Genomic DNA, 27,972 nt, shown 5'->3' with positions numbered 1-27,972 from the left:
TCTTTGCACACTCGTGAAGGTCTTTGCACACTCATGGATGTCCTTGCACACCCACGGGGGTTCAGAATGTTCACGAGGCTCCTTGCACACTCATGAGGTCCTTGCACGCCCAGGAGTGTCCTTGCACACCCCCAGGGTCCCTGCTGGGCTCCTTGCACACCCACGAGGTCCTTGCACAAGTGTCAGTCCAGGAGGCAGAGGCAGTGCAGCTCCTCCTAGCTCCTTGCACACTCATCCTGCTTGAGGCTCCTCCCTGCCCCTCCTGGGGCTCTCCTTGCACACTCGTCTCTCTCAGGGCTCCTTGCACACTCACCCTGTCACACTCAAGGCTCCTTTCTCCCCTTCCAGGGTCCATCCTTGCACACTCACCCTCCCACTCTCACACTCACCCCCTTGCACACTTGTCCCACTCCAGGCTCCTTGCACACTCACCCTGCTGCTCTCACACTCTCCTTGCACACTCAGCTCACCAGGAGCTCCTTGCACACTCACCTTGCACACTCACCCATTCTCACACTCACTCCCCTTGCACACTCACACTGTTCTCACACTCACCTTGCACACTCATCCCAGCACAGGAGGCTCTTTGCACACTCACCTCCTTGCCCAAGGCCCCTTGCACACTCCTCACACTCACCCCTTGCACACTCCCACTCCCATTCTCACACTCCCCTTGCACACTCACTCTGCCATTCTCACTGCCCTTGCACACTCACCCTGTCACACTCATCCCCTTGCACACCCATCCCACCAGAGGCTCCTTGCACACACGTGTCACACTCACTTTGCACACTCACACTCCCATTCTCACACCCCTCTTGCACACTCATCTCACCGAAGGCCGCTTGCACACTCAGATTCTCACACTCCCATTCCCACACTCATCCCCTTGCACACTCACACTGCCATTCTCACACTCATTTGGCACACTCACCCCATTCTCACACTCGTTTTGCACACTCATTCCATCACTCACTCCCTTGCGCACTCACACTCTCACATTTTGCACACTCAGCCCCTCACACTCCTCCCCTTGCACACTCATCTTACCAAAGGCCTCTTGCACACTCACACTGCCATTCTCACACTTGTTTTGCACACTCTCACTCCCACACTCACTCCCTTGCACACTCATTTTATCAAATGCCTCTTGCACACTCACACTCTCACTCTCCCCTTGCACACTCACACTCTCACTCTCACACTCGTTTTGCACACTCTCACTCACACTCTCACTCTCACTCTCCCCTCGCACACTCGCCCAGCCGGCCCGGCGCAGTTCGCACGCTCGGCCATACGGTGGCGCTATGGGAGGCGCTGCGGGAGGCAGGTAGGTGTAGGGCTGGGAGGGATCCAGCTGGGGAGAGACCAGTATGGACCAGTTCAGACCAGTTCGGACCAGTATGGACCAGTACAGACCAGTATGGACCAGTATGGACCAGTACAGACCAATATGGATCAATATAGACCAGTATAGACCAGTATAAACCAGTATGAACAAGTATGGACCAGTATAGACCAGTATAAACCAGTATGGACCAGTTCAGACCAGTATAAACCAGTTCAGACTGGTATGGACCAGTATAGGCCAGTATAAACCAGTATAATCCACTATAAACCAGTATGGACCAGTGTGGACCAGTACACACTGGTATGGCTCAATATAAACCAGTATAAACCAGTAGGGATCAATACGGACCAGTATGGACCAGTTTAAACCGGTATGGACCAGTATGGATCAGCATGGATCAGTATAAACCAGTATAATCCAGTATAAACCACTACAGACCAGTATGGATCAATATAAACCAGTATAGACCAGTTTGGACCAGTATGGACCAGTAGGAATCAATATAAACCAGTATGAACCACTATAAACCAGTATAAGCCAGTATGGATCAATATAAACCAGTATGAACCACTATAAACCAGTATAAACCAGTATGGACTGGTGTGGATCACTATGGACCAGTAGGGACCAGTATGGCCCCACCCAGTCCCTCCCAGTACAGCCCAGTGCTTCCCAGTATAGCCCCCAGTTTGGCTAAGTCCCTCCCATTCCCTCCCAGTCCCTCCCAGTATGACCCAGTCCCTCCCAGTCCATCCCAGTTCCCACCAGTAACACCTCTAGTCCTTCCCAGTCCTTCTCAGTCTTTCCCAGTTCCCTCCCAGTACAAACCAGTTCCCTTTTCTCCCCAAAATCCCCATTTTTCACCCTAAAACCACCACGAGTTTCCCTCCCAGTAACTCCCAGTCCATCCCAGTACAAACCAGTACAAACCAGTCCATCCCAGCTCAATCCCAGTCCCTCCCAGTTCCCTCCCAGTCCCTCCCAGTTCCTTCCCAGTTCCCTTTTCTCCCCAAAATCCCCATTTTTCACCCTAAAACCACCACGAGTTTCCCTCCCAGTCCCTCCCAGTATAAACCAGTCCCTCCCAGTCCCTCCCAGTCCCACCTGCAGCGGGTAGGTCCTGTCAGGGTCGAAGGCACTCAGGTCCCCGCAGGTGACAAAAGGGACAATGAGGCGCGAGGAGCCCGAGAGGTGAGAGAGGGACAGAGCTGGGGACAGCGAGGGACAGCGGGGTGGCACTTGGGGACACCGAAATTGGCAAAAAGAGCCCAAAGTAGCCCTAAAATCACCCCAAAAATAGCCCAAAAATACCCCGAAATAGCCCCAAAATCACCCAAAATAACCCAAAACAGTCAAAAATACCCCAAAATCACCCAAAAATATCCCAAAACCAGCCAAAAATAGACTGAAAATCACCCCAGAGACACCAAAATCACCCTAAAATCGTCCCAAAATCACCCAAAAATACCCCAAAATCACCCAAAAATACCCCAAAATAGCCCAAAAATACCCCAAAATAGCCAAAAATACCCCCAAAATCACCCAAAAATACCCCCAAAAAGCCAAAAATCACCAAAAAATACCCCAAAATAGCCCAAAATACACCAAAAATATCCCAAAATGGCCCTAAAATCACCCAAAAATATCCCAAAATAGCCAAAAAATACCCAAAAATAGTCCAAAAATAGCCAAAAAATAGCCAAAAATAGCCCAAAATCACCCAAAAATTGCCCAAAATAGCCCAAAAATCACCCCAGAGACACCAAAATCACCCTAAAATCACCCCAAAACCAGCCCAAAATCACCCAAAAATAGCCCAAAAATCACCCCAAAATACCCCAAAAACAGCCAAAATTACCCCAAAATAGCCAAAAATACCCCCAAAATCACCCAAAAATACCCCAAAACAGCCCAAAATACCCCAAAAACAGCCAAAAAATACCCCCAAAATCACAAAAAAATACCCCAAAACCAGCCAAAAATAGACCGAAAATCACCCCAGAGACACCAAAATCACCCTAAAATCGTCCCAAAATCACCCAAAAATACCCCAAAACAGACCAAAATAGCCCAAAATCACCCAAAATACGCCAAAATAGCCAAAAATACCCCCAAAATCACCCAAAAATACCCCAAAAAAGCCCAAAATCACCAAAAAATACCCCAAAATACCCCAAAATACCCCAAAACCAGCCAAAAATACCTCAAAATAGCCCCAAAATGCCCCAAAATAGCCCAAAACACCCCCAAAATCACCCAAAAAGAGCCCAAAACAGCAAAAAGAGCCCAAAATAGCCCAAAAATCACCAAAAAATACCCCAAAACCAGCCAAAAATATCCCAAAATAGCCAAACATCACCCCAGAGACACCAAAATCACCCTAAAATCACCCCAAAAACAGCCCAAAATCACCCCAAAATTACCCAAAAATACAAAAAAACCCCCAAAAATAGCCCAAAAATCACCCCAAAATACCCCAAAAACAGCCAAAAATACCCCAAAATAGCCAAAAATACCCCCAAAATCACCCAAAACAGCCCAAAATACCCCAAAATCACCAAAAAATACCCCAAAATATCCCAAAATCACCCAAAAATACCCCCAAAATAGCCCCAAAATACCCCAAAATACCCCAAAATAGCCAAAAAAACCCCCAAAATCACAAAAAATACCCCAAAACCAGCCAAAAATAGCCCAAAATCACCCCAGAGACACCAAAATCACCCTAAAATCATCCCAAAAACAGCCCAAAATACCCCAAAAATACCCCAAAAAATACCCAAAAATAGCCCAAAAATCACCCAAAAATAGCCCCAAAATCACCCAAAAATACCCCAAAAAAGCAAAAAATATCCCAAAATCGCCCAAAAATCACCCCAAAATACCCCAAAAACAGCCAAAAATACCCCAAAATAACCCCAAATCACCCCAAAATAGCCCAAAAATACCCCAGAGACACCAAAATCACCCCAAAAATACCCCAAAAGCGGACAAAAGTCACCCCAAAATCCCCCAAAATCACCCCAAGATCACCCCAGGGAACCCAAAATCCTGCCAGGGACCCCAAAATACCCCAAAATAACCCAAAATAACCCCAAAATCACCCAAAATACCCCAAAATCACCCCAGGGACTCCCAGAAAACCCCAAACTGCCCCCAGGGATCACTGAAAATGTCCCCAAAGACCCCAAAATCCTCCCAAGGACCCCAAAAAACACCCAAAAACACCCAAAAAACACCCCAAAGACCCCAAAATCCTGTCAGGGATTCCCCAAAATGTCCCCAAAAACCTCCCAATGGCTCCCAGACACCCCAAAATCCCCCAAAATCTCCCCAAAATCCCCCCAAATCCTCCCAAATGCACCCCAAATCCAACATCCCCTCAAATCTCCCCCAAAAAATCCCCAAAAATCCCCCCAAAATCTCCTCAAATCTTCCCCAAAATCCCCCAAACCCCCCAGAATCCAAAAAATCTCAAAAATCCAAAAATCCCCCCAAAAACCCCTCCTCCAAAATCCTAAAACCCTAACTCCCCTAAATCCCAGAATCCCCCAAAGCCCCCAAAATCCCCCAAAATCCACCCAAAATCCCTCAAATCTCCCCTAAAAATCCCCAAATCCACCCCAAACTGTTCCAAAATCCCAAACCCCAAAAATCTCCCAAAATTCCCCCAACCAAATGCCCCAAAATCCATCCCAAATCCCTCAAAATCCCCAAAAATCCCCTCAAAATCCCCCAAAATCCCCTCAAATCCCCCCAAACCACTCCAAATCCCCCAATCCCCCTCAAAATCCCAAAATCCACTCCAAATCCCCAAATCCCCCAAAATCCCAAAATCCATCCCAAATCCACCCCAAAATCCAAAATCCCCAAATCCCCAAAATCCCCTCAAATCAACCCCAAAATCCCCAAACCACTCCAAATCCCCCAAAACCCCAAACCCCCAAGATTAAAATCCCCAAAAACCCTCCCAAATCCACCAAATTCCCAAAATTCCAAAAATCCCCAAATCTACTCCAAATCCCCCAAATCCCCTCAAAATCCCCAAAAAATCCACTCCGAATCCCCCAAAATCACCCCAAATTTACCCCAAAATCCATCCCAAATCCACCCCAAAATCCCAAAAAATCCCCAAAATCCCCCTAAAAATCCCAAAAAATCCCAAAAAATCCCCAAAAAATCCCCAAATCCCAATCCCATACCCCTGTCAGGGTCCAGCAGAGGATTCTCCATGTTTGGCTCGAAACCCTCAGGGGGTTGGAAACCTCGGCAAACCACGAACGCCTCTGGGAATTTGGGGAAAAATTGGGGAAATTTGGGATTTTTGGGGAAATTACTGGGGAATTGGGGAATTTGGGAATTGGGATGGGAATTTGGGGAACTGAGGATTTGGGGAATTGGGGAATTTGGGAATTGGGAATTTGGGGAAATTTGGGAATTATTGGGGAAATTATTGGGGAATTGGGAATTTGGGGAATTTGGGAATTGGGGATTTGGGGGATTTGGGATTTGGAAATTTGGGAATTGGGAAATTGGGAATTTGGGGATTGAGGGATTGGGAGATTTGGGGAAATAGGGAATTGGGGAATTTGGGATTGGGGATTTGGGATTTGGGGAAAATGGGAAATTGGGAATTTGGGGAATTTGGGAATTATTGGGGAAATTACTGGGGAATTGGGGAATTTGGGATTTCGGGAATTTGGGGAATTTGGGAATTAGGAATTTGGGGAATTTGGGATTTGGAAATTTGGGAATTAAATTGGGAATTGGGGATTTGGGGATTTGAGGATTTGGGGATTGAGGGATTTGGAATTGGGGAATTTGGGGAATTGGGGATTTGGGAAAATTTGGGAATTACTGGGGAAATTATTGGGGAATTGGGAATTTGGGAATTGGGAATTGGGAATTTGGGGATTTGGGGAATTTGGGAATTGGGGATTTATTGGGGATTTGGAAAAATTTGGGGATTTGGGAGAATTATTGGGGATTTGGGAATTGGGAAATTGGGAATTTGGCATTGGAAAATTTGGGGATTGGGAATTGGGAATTTCGGAATTGGGGAATTTGGGGAATTGGGAATCTGGGGATTTGGGATTTGGAGATTTGGGGAATTTGGGGACATTGGGAATTGGGGATTTGGGGAATTTGGGATTTGGGGAAATGGGAATTTGGGATTTGGGGATTTGGGGATTTTGGGATTTGGGGAATTTGGGATTTGGGGAATTTGGGATTTGGGGAATTTGGGATTTGGGGATTTGGAATTGGGAAATTTGGGGAATTGGGGAATTGGGAATTTGGGAAAATTTGGGAATTATTGGGGAAATTATTGGGGAATTGGGGAATTTAGGAGTTTGGGAATTTGGGGATTTGGGGATTGGGATGGGAATTTGGGGATTTGGGGATTGAGGGATTTGGGAAAATTTGGGAATTATTGGGGAAATTATTGGGGAATTGGGAATTTGGGATTTGGAGAATTTGGGGATTGGGAATTTGGGGATTTGGGAAAATTGGGGATTATCGGGAATTTGGGGAATTATTGGGGATTTGGGAATTGGGGGAATTGGGAATGGAAAATTTGGGAATTGGGGAAATTGGGAACTGGGATTGGAGAACTGGGAATTGGGAATTTGGGGAGGAGGATTGAATTGGAGATTTAGGATTTTAGGGATTTAGGATCTCAGGATTTACAGCCTCAGGGATTTAAGGTCTCAGGGCTCTCAGTTATTTAGGGTCTCAGCATTTAGGATTTAGGATTTAGGATTTAGGGATTTTAGGGATTTAGGATTTCGGATGATCTCACCTATGCTGGAGTTCCTGCTGCTGCGGGGTTTGGCATTTGGGGATTTGGGATCTCAGGGATTTAGGATTTTAGGGATTTGGGATTTTAGGGATTTAGGATTTTGGGGGATTTAGGGGATTTAGGGTTTCTCACCTATACTGGAGTTCGTGCTGCTCCTGGGTTTGGCATTTGGGATCTCAGGATTTAGGGGATTTAGGATTTTGGGGATTTGGGGATTTGGGATTTTAGGGGATTTAGGGGATTTAGGGGATTTAGGGGATTTAGGGGATTTAGGATTTAGGGGATTTAGGATCTCACCAATGCTGGAGTTCCTGCTCCTCCTGGGTTTGGCATTTGGGATTTGGAGATTTGGGATCTCAGGGATTTGGGATTTAGGGGATTTAGGATTTAGGATCTCACCAATGCTGGAGTTCCTGCTGCTCCTGGGTTTGGCACAAATCACCTCAGGGAAGAAAATCCTCAGTTGGGAATAAAGCAAAGTGACGTCTTTGCCCCGGAAAATCTGTGGGGTCAGCGGGGAGGTTTGGGGTCACCTTTGGGGTCAGCGGGGAGGTTTGGGGTCAGTGGGGACCTTTGGGGTCAGCAGGGACCTTTGGGGTCACCTGTGGGGTCACTCTGGGGTCAGCAGAACCCCTGTGGGGTCAGCAGAAACCCTTTTTAGGGTCACCTGTGGGGTCAGGAGCCTTTCTAGGATGTCAGGATCCCCTTTAGGGTCACCAGAGACCCTTTTTTTAGGGTTACCTTTGGGGTCACTGGGGTCAGGATCCTTTTAGGGCCATCAGAACCCTTTTAGGGTCACCAGAACCCTTTTTGGGGTGTCAGGATCCTTTTTAGGGTCACTGGAGACCCCTGTGGGGTCAAAATCCCTTTTTAGGGTCACCTGTGGGGTCAGAACCCTTTCTAGGATCACCAGAACCCTTATGGGGTCAGAACCCCTTTTAGGGTCATCTGTGGGGTCAGTGGGGTCAGGAGAGCTTTGGGATCACCAGAGCCCCATTAGGGTCACCTATGGGGTCAGAAACCCTTTTGGGGTCACCAGACACCCCTTTAGGGTCACCTGTGGGGTCAGGAGAGGTTTAGGGTCACCTGTGAGGTCAGAACCCTTTTGAAGATCACCTGTGGGGTCATCAGTGGGGTCAGGAAATTTTAGGGTCACCAGAACCCCTTTTTAGGGTCACTTTAGAGTCCCTTATGGGGTCAGAATCCTTTTGGGGTCACCAGAGACCCTTCTAGGGTCACCTATGGGGTCAAAATCCCCCTTTTAGGGTCATCTGTGGGGTCAGAGGGGTCAGGAACCTTTTAGGGTCACTTTGGGTCACTTTGGGGTCACTTTGGGTCACTTTAGGTCACTTTGGGTCACTTTGGGGTCATTTAGGGTCACTTTAGGGTCACTTTGGGTCACTTTGGGCCGCTTTGGGTCACTTTAGGTCACTTTAGGGTCACTTTGGGTCACTTTGGGTCACTTTAGGGTCATTTAGGGTCACTTTAGGGTCACTTTAGGTCACTTTAGGGTCACTTTGGGTCACTTTGGGTCACTTTAGGGTCACTTTAGGGTCACTTTGGGTCACTTTGGGTCACTTTAGGGTCACTTTAGGGTCACTTTAGGGTCACTTTAGGTCACTTTAGGGTCACTTTGGGTCACTTTGGGTCACTTTAGGGTCACTTTAGGGTCACTTTGGGTCACTTTGGGTCACTTTGGGTCACTTTAGGTCACTTTGGGGTCACTTTGGGTCACTTTAGGGTCACTTTGGGTCACTTTGGGTCACTTTGGGGTCACTTTAGGGTCACTTTGGGGTCATTTTAGGTCACTTTACGTCACTTTAGGGTCACTTTGGGGTCACTTTAGGTCACTTTAGGTCACTTTAGGTCACTTTAGGGTCACTTTGGGGTCACTTTAGGTCACTTTAGGGTCACTTTGGGGTCATTTAGGGTCACTTTAGGGTCACTTTGGGTCACTTTGGGCCGCTTTGGGTCACTTTAGGTCACTTTAGGGTCACTTTAGGGTCACTTTGGGGTCACTTAGGGTCATTTAGGGTCACTTTAGGTCACTTCAGGGTCACTTTGGGTCACTTAGGGTCACTTTAGGTCACTTTGGGGTCATTTAGGGTCACTTTGGGGTCACTTTGGGGTCACTTTGGGTCACTTTAGGTCACTTTAGGGTCACTTTGGGTCACTTTGGGTCACTTTAGGGTCACTTTGGGTCACTTTAGGGTCACTTTAGGTCACTTTAGGGTCACTTTGGGTCACTTTGGGTCACTTTAGGTCACTTTGGGTCACTTTAGGGTCACTTTAGGTCACTTTAGGTCACTTTGGGGTCACTTTGGGTCACTTTGGGGTCATTTAGGGTCATTTAGGGTCACTTTAGGGTCACCTTGGCCACAAAGGTTCCTCCTCTCTTCAGGACATGAGTGGTGATGTTGAGAGCCTGAAAAAGGGGAAAAAAACCCAAAAATTTGGGGTTTTTGGGGTTTGGAGACAAAAATCTGAATTTTTTAGGAAATCCCAAATCTTCAGGGAACCCAAAATCCTCCCAGAAAACCCCAAATTCTCCCTAAAACCCAAAATTATCCCTAAAACCCCATAAAATACCCCAAAGGATCCCCAGAGGCCCCAAAATCCTCACAGGGACCCCAAAATCCTCCCAAAAACCCCAAAAATCCTCTCAAGGATTCCCAAAAGATCCCAAAATCTTTTCAGGAACCCCAAAATACCCCAAAATCCTCCCAAGGAGCCCAAAATCCTCACAGAGATTCCAAAATCCACCAGAAAGACCCCAAAATCACCCAAAAAACCCCAAAATCACCCAAAATCCCCCAGAGACCCCAAAAACCCCACAAAACACCCCAAAAAGCCCCAAAATCATCCCAAAATCCTCCCCAAAACCCCACAAAATACCCCAAAATCATCCCAGAGACCCCAAAAAAACCCCAAATCACCCCAAAGGATCCCCAGAGAGCCCAAAATCCTCACAAGGGCCCCAAAATCCCCAAAATTACCCCAAAATCCTCACAGTGATCCCAAAAAAAACCCCAAAATCACCCCAAAATGCCCCTAAGGACTCCAAAAACCCCCAAAATCACCCCAGAAACCCCAAAATCCTCCCAAAAAACCCCAAAAATCACCCTAAAATCCCCCAGGACCCCAAAATACCCCAAAGGAACCCCAAAAACTCCCCAAAATCCCCCAGTATCCCAAAATACCCCAAAGAAAACCCCAAAATCACCCCAAAAATCCCCAAAAACCCCAAAAAAATCCCAAAACCCCCCAGGAAACCCCAAAAAACCCCAAAATCACCCCAAAAAACCCCAAAACACCCAAATTTCACCCCAAAAATCCCCCAGGACCCCAAAATACCCCAAAAGAACCCCAAAAACCCCCAAAAATCACCCAAAACACCCAAAACACCCCAAAATCCCCCTGGAAACCAAAAAAACCCCAAAATTCACCCAAAATTCCCAGACCCCAAAATACTAAAAACCCCAAAAACCCCCAAAATCCACCCAAATCCCAAAACTAATTTCACCAAAATCCCAGAAACCCACCAAAACCAAAACCAAAATCACCCAAAACCCCTACCCAAAATTCCCTCAAAATCCCCCAAAATATCCCCAAAATCACCCCAAAACCCCAAAATCCCCGAAACCCCAAAACCCCAAAATCACCCCAAAAACACCCAAAATTCACCCCAAAAAATCCCCAGAAACCCCAAAACCCAAAAACACCCCCAAGGATCCCCAGAAACCCCAAAAAAACCCAAAATACCAAATTTCACCCCAAAAATCCCCCAGAGACCCCAAAATACCCCAAAGGAACCCCAAAAACCCCCAAAATCCACCCAAATCCCAAAAAAAAATCCCCAAATTTCACCCCAAAAATCCCCCAGGAAACCCCAAAAAAACCCAAAATCACCCCAAAAACCACCCAAATTTCATCCCAAAAATCCCCCAGGAAACCCCAAAAAGCCCCAAAACACCCCCAAGGATCCCCAGAAACCCCAAAAACCCCAAATTTCCCCCAAAAAAACCCCAAAAATTAACCCTCTCACCGCCAGCAGCAGCTGAGCCTGGATGTATTCATCGAGGTCGTGGAGCCCTGTGACTGAGATTTGGGAAATTTGGGATTTTGGGGATTTTGGGGGATTTGGGGGAAATTTTGAGGATTTTGGGGTGATTTTGGGGTGATTTTGGGGACTTGTAAGTTCTGAGGAAATTCTTAGGACACTTAGAGATTTTGGGGTGATTTGAAGGACTTTGGGGAATTCTTGAGGATCAGACTTGGGGATCTAAAATTCTTGGAACTTAGGAGGCTCGGGGATTTTGGAGGGATTTGTAGGGATTGGGGGATTTTGGGAGATTTTGGGGTGATTTGAAGGAGATTTTGGGGCATTTTGGGGAGATTTTGGAGATTTGGGGGATTTTGGGGGAATTGGCAGGAATTTTGGGGAAATTTAGGGATTTGGGGGAGTTTTGAGGATTTTAGAGATTTTGGGGATTTGGGGTTTGGGGGATTTTGGGGGATTTGGGATTTGGGGATTTGGGGAGAATTTGGGATATGGGGATTTTGGGGTAATTGGGGGAGAAATTTTGGGAAATTTAGAGGATTTGGGGGTGATTTGAAGGGGATTTTGGGGGATTTTGTGGGGATTTGGGGAAATTTTTGAACTTAGGGGTTTTGGGGGGATTTTGAGGGATTTGTAGGTGATTTTGGGGGAATTTTGGGGGAATTTAGAGATTTTGGGGATTTGGGGTGATTTGGGGGAAATTTTGGGACATTTAGAGGATTTTGGGGTGATTTGAAGGGGATTTTGGGTGATTTTGTGGGGATTTGGGAGAAATTTGGGAAATTTTTGGGGGAATTTTGGAGGTTTTTGTGGAGATTTTGGGGATTTGGGGGAAACTTAGAGGATTTTGGGGAGATTTTGGGGTGATTTGAAGGGGATTTTGGGGGATTTGGGGGGATTTGGGGGAAATTTTTTGGAAATTTAGGGGGTTTTGGGGGAATTTTGGAGGATTTTGTGGAGATTTTGGGTGATTTTGGGGGATTTTGGGGGATTTGGGGAAATTTGGGGGAAATTCTAGAGGATTTTGGGGTGATTTTGGGGGATTTGGGGTGGATTTGGAGATTTGGGGGATTGGGAGGTTTTGGGGGATTTGGGGATATGGGATGTGGGGGATTTTGGGGAAAATTTGGATCCAAAATTTGGGGATTTTGGGAAAATGTCGGGAATTTGGGAAGAATTTGGGGAGAATTTGGGGAATTTGGGGAATTTGGGAAAATTTGGGAAAATTTCCACGGAAAGTTCCGGAAGGATTTCCGATGGACAGACTGGCCGATGTTCAGCCGGAGAGGCGCCGGGGAGGCTGTGAGATTTGGGAAATTTGGGGAATTTGGGAAAATTTGGGGGATTTTGGGGAATTTGGAGGATTTTGTGGATTTGGGATTTGGGGGGGATTTGGGGAAATTTGGGGGAAATTTGGGGATTTTGTGGAGATTTTGGGAATTCGGATTTGGGAGATTTTGGGAGGATTTGGGGGAAATTTAGGGATTTTGGGGATATTTTGAGGGGATTTGGGGCATTTTCTGGGAATTTTGGGGGATTTTGGGGAGAGTTTTTGGGGGATCTGGGAAATTTACGGGGATTTTGTGGTGATTTTGTGGGATTTGGGGGATTTTGGGGTATTTTGGTTTATTTTGGGGTGATTTTGGGACATTTTGGTGGTTTTGGGCTGATTTGGGGTTTTTTTGAGATGATTTCAGGCTGATTTTGGGGTTTTCTGTGGTGATTTGGGATTTTTTGGGCTGATTTGGGGTTTTTTGGTGATTTCAGGCTGATTTGGGTTTCTTTGGGGATGATTTTGCTGCAATTTTGGGGTATTTTGGGGTGGATTTGAGTGGATTTTGGGGTTTTTTGGGTATTTGGGATGGATTTGGGGTGACTTTGGGGGTTTTGGGGTTATTTAGGGTGTTTTGGGGTAATTTTGGGGAGATTTTGGCTTATTTTGGGCTGATTTGGGGGTGATTTTGGGGTTGATTTGGGGTTTTTTTTGGGTTTTTGGGGCTGATTTTGGATTTTTCTGGGGTTTTTTTGGCTGATTTTGGGTTATTTTGGGCTTTTTTGGCTGACTTTGGGGGTTTGGGGCTGATTTTGGGTTTTTTTCGGGTGATTTTAGGTGATTTGGGGTTTTTTTGGGCTGATTTTGGGTGATTTTGGAATTTTTTGGAGTTTTTGGCTGATTTTGGGGTTTTTAGGGTATTTGGGGTTGATTTTGGGCTGATTTTGGGTTTATTGGGATTTTTTTGGGGTGATTTTGGGGTTATTTTGGGGGTTTTGGGGCTGATTTTTGGCAGATTTTGGAGTTTTGGGGGGTTTTATGGCTGATTTTGGGTTATTTTGGGGGTTTTTTGGCTGATTTTGAGTTTTTTTGGGGGTTTTTTGGCTGATTTTGGGTTATTTTGGGGTTTTTTTGGCTGATTTTGGGTTATTTTGGGGTTTTTTGGCTGATTTTGGGTTTTTTTGGGCTAATTTTGGGTTTATTGGGGGTTTTTTTGGGGTGATTTTGGGGTTATTTTGGGGGTTTTGGGGCTGATTTTGGGCTGATTTTGGAGTTTTTGGGGTTTTATGGCTGATTTTGGGTTATTTGGGGTTTTGTGATTTTGGGTTATTAAGGTTTTTGGCTGATTTTGGGTTATTTTTGGGGTTTGGCTGATTTTGGGTTTTGGGGTTTTTTTGGCTGATTTTGGGTTTTTGGGCTAATTTTGGGTTTATTGGGGTTTTTTGGGGTGAATTTTGGGGTTATTTTGGGGTTTTGGGGCTGATTTTTGGCAGATTTTGGGTTTTTGGGGTTTGGCTGATTTTTGGGTTATTTTGGGTTCTTTGGCTGATTTTGGGTTATTTGAGTTTTTGGCTGATTTTGGGTTATTTTGGGGTTTTTTGGCTGATTTTGGGTTTTGGGGTTTTTGGCTGATTTTGGGTTTTTTGGGCTAATTTTGGGTTTATTGGGGGTTTTTTTGGGGTGATTTTGGGGTTATTTTGGGGGTTTTGGGGCTGATTTTTGGCAGATTTTGGAGTTTTTGGGGGTTTTTTGGCTGATTTTGGGGTTTTTGGGGTGATTTTTGGCTGATTTTGGGTTTTTTTGGGGTGATTTTGGGGTTTTTTGGGTGTTTTTTCCCCACTCACCATCAGGAGCTCCATCACAAACCACGAGATCAGCTGGAAAATCCCCGAGAAGCTTCTGGATCTGCTGGGCTGTGGAGAGCTGGAAATGGGGAAAATAATGGGATTTTGGGGGAAAAAATATGGGATTTGGGGAGAAAAATGGGATTTGGGGAGAAAAAATGGGGAAAAAATGGGATTTTGGGGGAAAAAATATGGGATTTGGGGAGAAAAATGGGGGAAAATGGGATTTGGGGAGAAAAAATATGGGATTTGGGAGGAAAAATGGGAAAAAAAGGGATTTTTGGGGGGGAATGGGGAAAATAATGGGATTTTGGGAGGAAAAAATGGGGTTTAGGGAGAAAAAATGGGGAAAATAATAGGATTGGGGAGAAAAATGGGAAAAAAAAGGGATTTTTGGGGGGAAATGGGGAAAATAATGGGATTTGAGAGAAAAAATGGGATTTTGGGAGAAGAAATATGGGATTTGGGGAGAAAAAATGGGGTTTGGGGAGAAAAAATGAGGGAAAAAGGGATTTTGTGGGGGAAATGGGGAAAAATAATGGGATTTGGGGAGAAAAAAATATGGGATTTTGGGAGAAATAATGGGATTTGGGGAGAAGAAATATGGGATTTGGGGAGAAAAAATGGGGAAAAAATGGGATTTTTGGGGCACAGAAATGGTGTTTTGAGAGAAAAAATGGGATTTTGGGGAGTAAAAATGGGTTTTGGGGAGAAAAATGGGGTTTGGGGAGAAAAAATGGGATTTTTGGGGAAATGGGGAAAAATGAGGAAAAAATGGGATTTTGGGAGAAAAAATATGGGATTTGGGGAGAAAAAATGGGGAAAAAAGGGATTTTTGGGGGAGAAATGGGGAAAAATGAGGAAAAATGGGATTTTGGGGCACAGAATGGTGTTTTGGGAGAAAAAATGGGATTTTGGGGAGTAAAAATGGGTTTTTGGGAGAAAAAATGGGGATTGGGGTGGGAAATGAGATTTGGGGAGAAAAAATGAGGAAAAAATGGGATTTTGGGAGGAAAAATTGGATTTTGGGTTGGAAAAAAGGGATTTTGGGGAGAAAAAATGTGGTGAAGAGATGCAAAAAATGGGATTTTGGAGTGGAAAATGAGGAAAAATTGGGAAAAATTGGGATTTTGGGGAGAAAAAATGGGATTTTGGAGGGAGAAATGGGATTTTGGGAGAAAAATGGGGTTTTGGGGTGGAAAAATGGGTCTGGGGTTTTTTTGGGGATCAGAGGGTTTTTTGGAGCTTTTTGGGGGAATTTTTTGGGATTTTTTGGGGATCTGAAAGTGTTTTTTGGGATTTTTTTTAGGATCAGAGGTGGTTTTTGGGGGGATTTTTTTGGGATCAGAAATGGTTTTTGGGATCAGAGGTGGTTTTGGGGTTTTTTGGGGTCTGAAGGTGTTTTTAGGTGTTTTTTTGGGGATTTTTTTTTGGAGCAGAGATGGTTTTGGGGATTTCTTTAGGATCACAAGTGGTTTTTTGGGGATTTTTTGGGCTCTGAAGGTGTTTTTTGGGATTGTTTTTAGGATCAGAGGTGCTTTTTGCAGATTTTTTTGGGGATTTTTTTAGGATCAGGGACGTTTTTTGGGGATTTTTTGGGCTCTGAAGGTGTTCTTTGGGGATTTTTTTGGGATCAAAGGCCATGTTTGGGGGTTTTTTATGGGATCTGGAGAGTTTTTTGGGGGGATCAGAGGGGGTTTTTGGGGTTTTCTTTAGGATCAGAGGGGTTTTTTGGGGTTTTTTTGGGGGTTTTTTGGGTCCCACCTTGATGATATCCCCCTGGATCTGCAGGGATTTTTGGGTTTTTTTAAGATCAGAGGTGTTTTGGGGGATTTTTGGGGCTCTGAAGGTGTTTTTTGGGGTTTTTTTTTAGGATCAGAGGTGGTTTTTGGGGTGTTTTTGGGAGATTTTGGTCCCACCTTGGTGATGTCCTCCTGGACCTGCAGGGTTTTTTGCCTCTGAAGGGTTTTTTGGGGATTTTTTTAGGATCTGAGGTGTTTTTGTGAGTTTTTCAGAGATTTTTTTTTTAGGATCAGAGAGGTTTTGAGGTTTTTTTGGGGATCTGAAGGTGTTTTTTGGGGGTTTTTTAGGATCAGAGGGGTTTTTTGGGGTTTTTTGGGGTTTTTGGTCCCACCTTGGTGATGTCCCCCTGGATTTGCAGGGATTTTTGGGGAATCTGAAGGGGATTTTTGGGGTATTTTTGGGGGGTTTTTTTAGGGTGATTTTGGGGTTTTTTTGGTTTTTTGGGGTTTTTCAGGGTTTTTTTTAGGATCAGAGAGGTTTGGTGAGTTTTTTGGGGAATCTGAAGGGGTTTTTTGGGTGTTTTTAGGATTTTTAGGAGTTTTTTTGGGGGGGGTGGTTCGGGTTTTTTGGGGTGGTTTTGGGGTGGTTTTGGGTCCCACCTTGGTGACATCCCCCTGGACCTGCAGGTTTTTTGGGGTTTTTCAGACTTTTTTTTCGGTTCAGAGGTGTTTTTTGGGTTTATTTGGGGTTTTTTTAGGATCAGAGGTGGGTTTTGGGGGTTTTTTGGGGTTTTTGGGGTGTTTTTGGGTTGTTTTGTGTCCCACCTTGGTGATATCCCTCTAGATCTGCAGGGATTTTGGGGTTTTTTTAAGATCAGAAGTGGTTTTGGGGGGTTTTTGGGGTTTTTTGGGGTGTTTTTTTGGGTGTTTTTGTGTCCCACTCTGGTGATGTCCCCCTGGATCTGCAGGTTTTTTTGGGGGTTTTTTGAGAGGTTTTTTGGGGGTTTTTTGGGGGTTTGGGGTTTTTTCAGGTTTTGGGGTGTTTTGGGAGATTTTGGTTCCACCTTGGTGATGTCCCCCTGGGCCTGCAGGGTTTTGGCTCTGAAGGGTTTTTTGGGGAATTTTTTTTTGGGATCAGAGGTGTTTTTTGGGATTTTTTGAGAATTTTCCTAGGATCAGAGGGGTTTTGAGGTTTTTTTGGGGAGCTCTGAAAGTGTTTTTTGGGGTTTTTTTTTGGATCAGAGGTGTTTTGGGGGGTTTTTTGGGTTTATTTGGGGATTTTTAGGATCAGAGGGGGTTTTTTTGTTTGTTTTTGTGGGGTTTTTTGGGGTGGTTTTGGGGTGTTTTGGGGTGTTTTGGGGTGTTTTGGGTTTTTTTGGGTTTTTTTGGGGTCCCACCTTGGTGATGTCCCCCTGGATCTGCAGGGATTTTGGGGTTTTTCAGGGTTTTTTTAGGATCAGAGGGGTTTGGGGTTTTTTTTGGGGAATCTGAAGGGGGTTTTTTGGGGTTTTTTTGGGGTGTTTTGGGGTGTTTTGGGGTCCCACCTTGGTGATGTCCCTCTAGATCTGCAGGGATTTTTGGGGAATCTGAAGGGGATTTTTGGGTTTTTTGGGGTTTTTTTGGGGTGTTTTTGGGGTGTTTTTGGGGTTTTTTTAGGATTTTTTTGGGTTTTGGGGTCCCACCCTGGATGTGCTGGGTTTTCTGGGGTTTTTCAGGGATTTTTTTTAGGATCAGAGAGGTTTGGTGAGTTTTTTGGGGAATCTGAAGGGGGTTTTTTGGGGTGGTTTTTGGGTTTTTGGTCCCACCTTGGTGACGTCCCCCTGGATCTGCAGGGTTTCTTGGGGAATCTGAAAGGGTTTGTTTGGGTTTTTTTGGGGCTTTTTTTGGGGTGTTTTTGGGGTTTTTTTTAGGATCAGAGGTGTTTTTTGGGGTTTTTTGTGGGTTTTTTAGGATCAGAGGTGGGTTTTGGGGGGTTTTTTGGGGATTTTTTTGGGGTTTTCTGGGTTTTTTGGGTCCCACCTTGGTGATGTCTCCCTGGGTCTGCAGGGGGTTTTTGGGGAATCTGAAGGGGATTTTTGGGGTATTTTTGGGGGGTTTTTTTAGGGTGATTTTGGGGTTTTTTTGGTTTTTTGGGGTTTTTCAGGGTTTTTTTTAGGATCAGAGAGGTTTGGTGAGTTTTTTGGGGAATCTGAAGGGGGTTTTTTGGGTGTTTTTAGGATTTTTAGGGGTTTTTTTGGGGGGGGGGGTTCGGGTTTTTTGGGGTGGTTTTGGGGTGGTTTTGGGGTGGTTTTGGGTCCCACCTTGGTGATGTCCCCCTGGACCTGCAGGGTTTTTTGGGGTTTTTCAGACTTTTTTTTCGGTTCAGAGGTGTTTTTTGGGTTTATTTGGGGTTTTTTTAGGATCAGAGGTGGGTTTTGGGGGTTTTTTGGGGTTTTTGGGGTGTTTTTGGGTTGTTTTGTGTCCCACCTTGGTGATATCCCTCTAGATCTGCAGGGATTTTGGGGTTTTTTTAAGATCAGAAGTGGTTTGGGGGGTTTTTGGGGTTTTTTGGGGTGTTTTTTGGGTGTTTTTGTGTCCCACTCTGGTGATGTTCTCCTGGATCTGCAGGTTTTTTGGGGGTTTTTTGAGAGGTTTTTTGGGGTTTTTTTTGGGGGGGTTTTTGGGGTTTTTTCAGGTTTTTTGGGGTGTTTTTGGGAGATTTTGGTTCCACCTTGGTGATGTCCCCCTGGGCCTGCAGGGTTTTTTTGGCTCTGAATGGTTTTTTGGGGATTATTTTGGGATCAGAGGTATTTTTTGGGATTTTTTGGGAATTTTTCTAGGATCAGAGGGGTTTTGGGGTTTTTTTGGGGATCTGAAAGTGTTTTTGGGGTTTTTTTTTGGATCAGAGGTGTTTTTGGGGGTTTTTTGGGTTTTTTTTGGGGATTTTTAGGATCAGAGGGGGTTTTTTTGTTTGTTTTTGTGGGTTTTTTTGGGGTGTTTTGGGTTTTTTTGGGGTTTTCTGGAGTCCCACCTTGGTGATGTCCCCCTGGATCTGCAGGATTTTGGGGTTTTTCAGGGGTTTTTTAGGATCAGAGGGGTTTGGTGAGTTTTTTGGGGAATCTGAAGGGCGTTTTTGGGGGGTTTTTTGGGGTGGTTTTGGGTTATTTTGAGTCCCACCTTGGTGATGTCCCCCTGGATCTGCAGGGATTTATTGGGGTTTTTCAGGGTTTTTTTTAGGATGAGAGGTGGTTTTTAGGGTTTTTTGGGTTTATTTGGGGTTTTTTAGGATCAGAGATGGGTTTTGGGGGTTTTTTGGGATTTTTTGGGGAGTGTTTCTGGGTGTTTTTGTGTCCCACCTTGGTGATGTCCCCCTGGATCTGCAGGGTTTGTTGGGGAATCTGAAGGGGATTTTTTTGGGTGTTTTTAGGATTTTTTGGGGGGTTTTTTGGGGTTTTTTTGGGTTTTTTTGGGTCCCACCCTTGGTGATGTCCCCTGGGATCTGCAGGGTTTGTTGGGGAATCTGAAGGGGATTTTTTTGGGTGTTTTTAGGATTTTTTGGGGTGTTTTTGGGGTGTTTTTGGTCCCACCTTGGTGATGTCCCCTGGGATCTGCAGGGTTTTTTTGGGGGATGTGAAGGGTATTTTTGGGGGTTTTTTGGGGTGTTTTTGGGTTTTTTGGTTTTTTTGTTTTTTGGGGTGTTTTCTATCCCACCTTGGTGATATCCCTCTAGATCTGCAGGGTTTGTTGGGTTTTTTAAGATCAGAGGTGGTTTTGGGGGGTTTTTGGGGTTTTTTGGGGTTTTTTTGGGGTGTTTTGGGGTGTTTTGGGGTGTTTTTGGTCCCACCTTGGTGATGTCCCCCTGGATCTGCAGCACTCCTGGCAGAGGCGCCATGGCCTGGAGATCAACAGCCACAATCTGGGGGGGAGAGCATGGGGAACCTCTGGGGGAAAAACCAAAAAATAACCCAAAAATCAGCCCAAAAAACCCCAAAATCACCCTGGGGGGAGAGCCTGGGGAGCCTCTGGGAGAAAACACAAAAAATAACCCAAAAATCAGCCCAAAAAACCCCAAAAATCACCCTGGGGGGAGAGCCTGGGGAGCCTCTGGGGGAAAAAACAAAAAATAACCCAAAAATCACATCAGGAACCCCAAAAATCACACTGGGGGGAGAGCCTGGGGAACCTCTGGGGGGAAAAATCCCAAAAAATCACATCAGGAACCCCAAAAATCAGCTACAGGGGAGAGCCTGGGGAGCCTCTGGGGGAAAAATACCAAAAATAACCCAAAAATCACATCAGGAACCCCAAAATCACATCAGAAACCCCAAAAATCACCCCAAAAAGACCAGAAAACATCCCAGAAACTCCGAAAATCCCCCAAAAACCACATCAGAAACCCCAAAAACACCTGGGGGGAGAGCCTGGGGAACCCCTGGGGGAAAAAATACCAAAAAATCACATCAGAAACCCCAAAATCAGCTACAGGGGAGAGCCTGGCGAGCCTCTGGGGGGAAAAATACCAAAAAATCACATCAGAAACCCCAAAAATCACCCCAAAACCCCCAGAAAACATCTCAGAAACACCAAAAATTAAAAAAAACCACCTCAGAAACCCCAAAATCACCCTGGGGGAGAGCCTGGGGAGCCTCTGGGGGGAAAAATACCAAAAATAACCCAAAAACCACATCAGGAACCCCAAAAATCACCCCAAAACACCCTAAACCATCCCAAAAAACAACCCAAAAACACCTCAGAAACCCCAAAAACTGGAACTCCCAGTGCTCCCAGTAACCTCCCAGTGCCAAACTGGACTCCCAGTGCTCTCCCAACGCTCCCAGTTCTCCCAGGATCTCCCAGTACTCCCAGTATCACACCAGCACTCCCAGCACTCCCAGTTCTCCCAGTATCACACCAGTATTCCCCAGTATCTCCCAGTATCACACCAGTACCTCCCAGTACACCCAGTTCTCCCAGTATCACACCAGTATCTCCCAGTGCTCTCCCAGTATCTCCCAGTTCTCCCAGTCCCTGCCAGTATCTCCCAGTATCACACCAGTGCTCCCAGTCTCTCCCAATATCACACCAGTATCACCCCAGTTCTCCCAGTATCACACCAGTATCACCCCAGTTCTCCCAGTATCACACCAGTATCACCCCAGTTCTCCCAGTTCTCCCAGTATCACCCCAGTTCTCCCAGTTCTCCCAGTATCACACCAGTCCCTCCCAGTCCCTCCCAGTATCTCCCAGTCCCTCCCAGTCCCTCCCAGTATCTCCCAGTCCCTCCCAGTCCCTCCCAGTATCATACCAGTACTCCCAGTCCCTCCCAGTCCCTCCCAGTGCTCCCAGTCCCACCTGAGGTGCCGACTCAGCACTTGGCTCCAACTGCCAGGAGCAGCACAGAGATCAACAGCGCGGGAAACACCTGGGAAACCAGTGAGACCAGTTAGACCAGTTTGGGACACCAGTTAGACCAGTTAGACCAGTTAGACCAGTTTGGGACACCAGTTAAACCAGTTAGACACCAGTTAGACCAGTTTGGGACACCAGTTAAACCAGTTAGACCAGTTAGAGACCAGTTAGACCAGTTAGAGACCAATGAGACCAGTTTGGGACCAGTTAGAGACCAGTTAGACCAGTTTGGGACCAGTTAGAGACCAGTGAGACCAGTGAGAGACCAGTTAGTGACCAGTTAAACCAGTGAGACCAGTGAGAGACCAGTTAGAGACCAGTTAGGGACCAGTTAGGGACCAGTGAGAGACTAGTTCGGGACACCAGTTAAACCAGTGAGGGACACCAGTTCCCTCCCAGTCCCTCCCAGTACAAACCAGTTCCCTTTTTCTCCCCAAAATCCCCATTTTTCACCCTAAAACCACCGCGAGTTTCCCTCCCAGTCCCTCCCAGTCCCTCCCAGTATAACCCAGTATAAACCAGTGCCCCCAGTACCCTGGAAGAGCTGGAACCTCTCGTGCAGCTGCAGCAGCTTGAAGGCACTCCTGGCTCTCCAGCCTCCCTCCTTGGCCAGCCGGTAGTAGATGTCCCGTTTGTCCTTGGAGGAGCGGCCCATCGTTAGTGTAGGACCTACAAAAATAAATACAGTTACTGTAGGACCTACAGAAATAAATACAGTTATTGTAGGTCCTACAGAAACAAATTGGGTTATTGTAGGTCCTACAGAAACAAAACAATCAGTAAATGTCCCTCTTGTCCTTGGAGGAGCGGCCCATCGTTATTGTAGGACCTACAGAAACAAAACAGTCAGTAAATGTCCCGTTTGTCCTTGGAGGAGCGGCCCATCGTTAGTGTAGGACCTACAGAAATAAAACATAAACAATCAGTAAATGTCCCGTTTGTCCTTGGAGGAGCGGCCCATCGTTAGTGTAGGACCTACAGAAATAAAATATAAACAATCAGTAAATGTCCCTCTTGTCCTTGGAGGAGCGGCCCATTGTTAGTGTAGGACCTACAGAAACAAAACAATCAGTAAATGTCCCTCTTGTCCTTGGAGGAGCGGCCCATCGTTATTGTAGGACCTACAGAAATTAATACAGTTATTGTAGGTCCTACAGAAACAAAACAATCAGTAAATGTCCCGTTTGTCCTTGGAGGAGCGGCCCATCGTTAGTGTAGGACCTACAGAAATTAATTGGGTTATTGTAGGACCTACAGAAACATAAACAATCAATAAATGTCCTGTTTGTCCTTGGAGGAGCGGCCCACCGTTAGTGTAGGTCCTACAGAAATAAATACAGTTAGTGTAGGTCCTACAGAAATAAAACAATCAGTAAATGTCCCGTTTGTCCTTGGAGGAGCGGCCCATGGGTTATTGTAGGTCCTACAGAAATAAAATATAAACAACCAGTAAATGTCTCGTTTGTCGTTGGAGGAGCGGCCCATGGGTTACTGTAGGTCCTACAGAAATAAACTGGGTTAGTGTAGGACCTACAGAAACAAAACAGTCAGTAAATGTCCCGCTTGTCCTTGGAGGAGCGGCCCATCGTTATTGTAGGACCTACAAAAACAAATTGGGTTACTGTAGGACCTACAAAACCAATTCCGGTTATTGTAGGACCTACAAAAACAATTAATAAAGATCCTGTAGGTCCTACAAAAACAGATCCTGTAGGTCCTACAAATCCAATTCCACTTATTGTAGGTCCTACAGAAACAAATCCTGTAGGTCCTACACAAACAAAGCACTGTTTACATGGGGGACACCCCAAAGCAGGGGGTCATGGGGTCACCACCGGGAGGCTGCGATAGTTGTTTATTTGTCGGTCCTACTGTTTATTTATAGGGGTTTTTTTATTTATTGTAGGTCCTACAAAAACAAACCATTGTTTACATGGGAAACAAACCAAAATAGGGGGTCTGGGGGTCCTGGGGTCCCCATGGGGAGGTTGTGTTGTAACCTCCACTGTTGTTTATTTGTAGGTCCTACTGTTTATTTATTGTTTGGGTTTATTATTTATTGTAGGTCCTACCAAAACAAACCATTGTTTACACGGGAAACACACAAAAACGAGGTTACCGGGGAGATCCTGCAGCTCCAACCACATTCTAGGAGATCCCCAAACGTCTACAAACCCCGCAAATCACATAAATAGAAACCCTTTTATTTTTGTAGGTCCTACATTAAATCAGAGGTTACTGACACTCTGCGCATGCGCACAACCCGCCGAAAAGTCAAACCACCGCACTGCGCATGCGCACAATCCACCCGCCAGCCATACTGGCGCATGCGCAGCTCCGCCGCCCGCCGTTCCCCCTCCATCCCCCTCCCCGCCTCCCCTCCCCGCCCCTCCCTCTCCCTGCCGCTCTCCGCCGTACCGGAACTCACCGGGAAAGCAGCGGAGAGACACCGGAGGAGGAGGAGGAGGAAGGAGGAAGAGAGCGGCGGTGAGGGCGGAATGGCGGCTGAGGGCGGATGGCGCAGCGCGCATGCGCGGGCAGCCTGAGGGGAGGAGGGCGCCTTCCCGCCTTTCGCTCTGCGCATGCGCAGAGCGGGAACTGTGAGGGGAAGTGCTTTCCCGCCTTTTTCCGTGAGGGGGAAAGGGAGTTTTATGTCCCTTTTCGCTGTGCAGCGCCAGAGCCAGAGCAGTAAAGGGATTTCCTTCCGTTTTTCTGTGTGTGTTTTGGGGATTTCGCGCCCTTTTCCACGAGGGGAGGGTAGGGGTGTGTTTCTTTCCATTTTTTCGTGGGGGTTTCTCTCTCTTCTTCCGTGAGAGGAGAGGGTTTCCTGCCTTTTTCCGTGAGGGGAAAGCGGAATTTCCTGCTTTTTTCGCTATGCAGAAACGAAGATCCGTGAAGGGTGAAGGGATTTCCTTCCGTTTGACCATAGGGGGGGTTTGGGTTTTTTTTTTTCCCCCGCTTTTGGGGCTTTTTTCCGTTTTGGGGGGTTTCCCTCCTTTTTCCATGAGGAGACAGTAGAGGTGTATTTCGTTCCTTTTTTCCCTTCCTTTTTCCCTTCCTTTTTTCCTTTCTTTCTTTTCTTATACTCACTTTTTTTCCCTTCCTTTTTTTCCTTTTTTCCCTTCCTTTTTTTCCTTTTTTCCCTTCCTTCAGGCTCTCCAAACCTCCCTCATGCCAATATCACCACAGAACCACCACAACCGGTAAAGCAACAATAAAAAACCCTTTATTTCCCCATATTTCGCCCCAAAAAGCCTCCCGCGGGCTGGGGGAGGGGGGGGAACACCCCAAAATTAACGGATTCACCCCAAAAGCTGAGGCGGGAACCCCAAAACCTGAGGGGAAACTGAGGCACGGACGGTTCGAGGCACTTGGGAAGGAATTTGGGGAGGGGGAACCCCTGAGGGACCCCAAAATCGGGGGCACACCTCAATAAGTTAATTTTGAGGAGGTCTGAGGGGTCCTGGGTGGGTTTGGGGTCTTCAGGCGCCGTCTGGGGACTCTGTGGGGACAGAGAGCAGTTAGACCCCAAATCTCAGGGGCTCCTCCCAGTATCCTCCCAGTGCTCCCAGTTAGCCCCTATAGATTCCACCAGTAGGGCAATTCTCCCTTTCCAGTGCTCCCAGTTACCCACACAGGTCATTCCCAGTGCTCCCAGTTACCTGCACAGGTTGGGAATTCCCTTCCCAGTGCTCCCAGTTCCACCAGTAGGGCAATTCTCCCTTCTCAGTGCTCCCAGTTAGCCCCTCTAGGTCTTTCCCAGTGCTCCCAGTTCCACCAGTAAGGCAAGCCTCCCTTTCCCAGTGCTCCCAGTTATCCCCTCTAGGTCCTTCCCAGTGCTCCCAGTTCCACCAGTAGGGCAGCTCTCCCTTTCCCAGTGCTCCCAGTTACCCTCACAGGTCATTTCCCCCACCTCCCAGTGCTCCCAGTTACCCACACAGGTCCTTCCCAGTGCTCCCAGTAACCTCCCACAGGGCAGCAACCCTTTCCCAGTGCTCCCAGTTCCACCATTAGGAGTTCCCTTCCCAGTTTTCCCAGTTCCCCCCAGCGGTGAGGATCCCCGTTCCCAGTGCTCCCAGTTCCCCCCACAGGTGAGGAATTCCCTTCCCAGTGCTCCCAGTTCCACCACTAGGGCTGCCCTCCCCTTCCCAGTGCTCCCAGTTCCCCCCACAGGTTGGGAATTCCCTTCCCAGTGCTCCCAGTTCCCCCCAGCGGTGAGGATCCCCATTCCCAGTGCTCCCAGTTCCCCGCAGCGGTGAGGCTCCCCGTTCCCAGTGCTCCCAGTTCCCCCCACAGGTTGGGAATTCCTTTCCCAGTGCTCCCAGTTCCCCCCAGCGGTGAGGCTCCCGTTCCCAGTGCTCCCAGTACACACCAGTAGGGGCGGCGCTGTGGCCCTGCCGTATGGGGAAAGTGATGTAGGCGTCGTACCCCAGCAGGATCCCGGCCAGGATCCCGAAAACCTGCGGGGTGAGGGGTTAGAGACCCCAAAATGTCCCCTGGAACCCCAAAATCCCTGTCAGCCCATCCAGGATCCCGAAAACCTGCGGGGTGAGGGGGTTAGAGACCCCAAAATGTCCCTTGGAACCCCTAAATCCCCCTCACCCCATCCAGGATCCCAAAAACCTGCGGGGTGAGGGGGTTAAAGACCCCAAATCCCCCTGGAACCCCCAAATTCCCCAAAATCCCCCAATCCCCATCCAGGATCCCGAAAATCTGCGGGGTGAGGGGGTTAGAGACCCCAGAATGTCCCCTGGAACCCCAAAATCCCCTCACCCCATCCAGGATCCAAAAAACCTGGGGGGCAGAAGGGTTAGAGACCCCAAAATCCCCTAGAACCCAAAAATTCCCCAAAATCCCCCAAACCCCCCTCACCCCATCCAGGATCCCAAACACCTTTAGGGTCAAAAATCCCCAAACCTCCCTGGAACCCCTAAATCCCTCCTGAAACTACCATATCCCCCAATCCCACCTCACCCCATCCAGGATCCCAAACACCTTTAGGGTCAGAGACACCCAAACCCCCCTGGAACCCCAAACCCCCAGGGGGCTCAGAGATCCTAAATCCCCCAAACCCCATCCAGGATCCCAAACCGCCTTCAGGGTCAGAAACCCCCAAACCCCCCATGCACCCCAAACCCCCAGATGTGGGGCTCAGAGACCCCAAACCCCCAGGGGACTCAGAAATCCCAAACCCCTCATGCACCCCAAACCCCAAATGTGGGGCTCAGAGACCCCAACCCTCGTGCACCCCAAACCCCCCAGAGGACTCAGAAACCCCAAACTCCTCATGCACCCCAAAGCCCCCAGATGTGGAGCTCAGAGACCCCAAACCCCCGTGCACCCCAAAACCCCCAATGTGGGGCTCAGGGACTCCAAATTCCCCAAAGCCCATCCAGGATCCCAAACTCCCTTTAGGGTCAGCGACCCCCAAACCCCCTGTGCACCCAAAACCCCAAATGTGGGGCTCAGAGACCCCAAACCCCATCCAGGACCCCAAAACCCCAAATGTGGGGCTCAGGGACCCCAAACTCACCCCTCCTGCAATGCCGGCGCCATCCCGGTGCCCGACGATGACGATGAGGGAGGTGACGAGGAAGAGCACAGCGCCGATGACACAGCGCGTGAAGTCCTGGGGACAGGGGGACAGTCAGGGACCCCAAAACCCTCCGGGGACCCCAAAACCCTCTGGGGACCCCAAAACCCTCCAGGGACCCCAAAACCCTCCGGGGAACCCAAAACCCTCTGGGGAACTCAAAACCCTCTGGGAACCCAAAACCCTCTGGGGAACCCAAAACCCTCTGGGGAACCCCAAAACCTTCTGGGGAACCCAAAACCCTCTGGGGAACTCAAAACCCTCTGGGAACCCCAAAACCTTCTGGGGAACCCAAAACCCTCTGGGGAACTCAAAACCCTCTGGGAACCCCAAACCTTCTGGGGAACCCAAAACCCTCCAGGGACCCCAAAACCCTCTGGGGACCCCAAAACCTTCTGGGGAACCCCAAAACCTGGGGAACCCAAAACCCTCTGGGGAACCCAAAACCTTCTGGGGACCCCAAAACCCTCTGGGGACCCCAAAACCTGGGGAACCCCAAAACCTGGGGAACCCAAAACCCTCTGGGGAACCCAAAACCCTCTGGGGAACCCCAAAACCTTCTGGGGACCCCAACCTGCCACCCCAAAATCGTCTGGGGACCCCCCAACTCACTGGGGACCCCAGACTGCCAGGGATTTCCCCAGGGACCCCAAAACCCTCCGGGGATCCCAAAACCTTCTGGTGTTCCCCCAGGGACCCCAAAACCCACAGGGACACTGCCCCTCTCAGCCCCCCAAATCCCCTTGAATTGCCCCAAATGCCCCCCAAACCCCCACAAATCCCCCCAGTGCTCCCCAAACCCCAGCAGGCCCCCCAAATGCTCCAAAAATCCCCTCTCAGCCCCCAAATACCCTCTACTTGCCCCCAAACCCCCCCAGTGCCCCCAAATCCCCTCTAATCCTCTCAAACTCTCCCCAAATC

General features: G+C 47.6%; 1 protein-coding gene and 2 long non-coding RNA genes across 9 annotated transcripts; 1 reads left to right on the top strand and 2 right to left on the bottom strand.

Annotated features, from left to right (window-relative positions):
* Positions 1 to 223: 223 nt before the first annotated feature.
* On the bottom strand, positions 224 to 23,996 carry FTSJ1 (FtsJ RNA 2'-O-methyltransferase 1). Of its 5 annotated transcripts, XM_085046266.1 has the most exons (13): positions 23,887 to 23,995; positions 21,993 to 22,127; positions 21,402 to 21,471; positions 19,894 to 19,990; positions 14,329 to 14,407; positions 11,197 to 11,249; positions 9,523 to 9,576; positions 7,551 to 7,653; positions 5,554 to 5,637; positions 2,456 to 2,559; positions 1,157 to 1,357; positions 502 to 544; positions 380 to 465 (listed from the first exon to the last, which is right to left on the bottom strand). In XM_085046266.1, the coding sequence occupies exons 1-12, from the start codon at positions 23,987 to 23,989 to the stop codon at positions 518 to 520; spliced, it is 1,110 nt and encodes a 369-aa protein (XP_084902392.1). In that variant the 5' UTR covers positions 23,990 to 23,995; the 3' UTR covers positions 380 to 465; positions 502 to 517. The 5 variants fall into 5 exon arrangements, with proteins under 5 accessions (XP_084902389.1, XP_084902391.1, XP_084902393.1 ...); XM_085046263.1 differs by lacking the exon at positions 502 to 544 and having other exon boundaries at positions 224 to 492; positions 1,256 to 1,357; XM_085046265.1 differs by having other exon boundaries at positions 349 to 544.
* Positions 23,997 to 24,032: 36 nt separating this feature from the next.
* LOC146422547 (uncharacterized) lies at positions 24,033 to 25,397 on the top strand. Its single transcript, XR_014848117.1, has 3 exons — positions 24,033 to 24,174; positions 24,612 to 25,128; positions 25,358 to 25,397. It is a non-coding gene; the product is annotated as an uncharacterized LOC146422547 (long non-coding RNA).
* Positions 25,398 to 25,830: 433 nt separating this feature from the next.
* LOC146422546 (uncharacterized) lies at positions 25,831 to 27,765 on the bottom strand. Of its 3 annotated transcripts, XR_014848116.1 has the most exons (4): positions 27,727 to 27,765; positions 27,570 to 27,658; positions 26,992 to 27,122; positions 25,831 to 25,918 (listed from the first exon to the last, which is right to left on the bottom strand). It is a non-coding gene; the product is annotated as an uncharacterized LOC146422546 (long non-coding RNA). The 3 variants fall into 3 exon arrangements; XR_014848115.1 differs by having other exon boundaries at positions 27,570 to 27,738; XR_014848114.1 differs by having other exon boundaries at positions 26,992 to 27,160; positions 27,609 to 27,734.
* Between the last annotated feature and the right edge of the window lie 207 nt (positions 27,766 to 27,972).

This window comes from Lichenostomus cassidix, unplaced genomic scaffold (genome assembly GCF_008360975.1).
Source record: "Lichenostomus cassidix isolate B80296 unplaced genomic scaffold, HeHo_3.0 HiC_scaffold_40, whole genome shotgun sequence".
Taxonomy (NCBI): domain Eukaryota; kingdom Metazoa; phylum Chordata; class Aves; order Passeriformes; family Meliphagidae; genus Lichenostomus; species Lichenostomus cassidix.
This window is presented reverse-complemented; position numbering and strand designations above follow the sequence as displayed.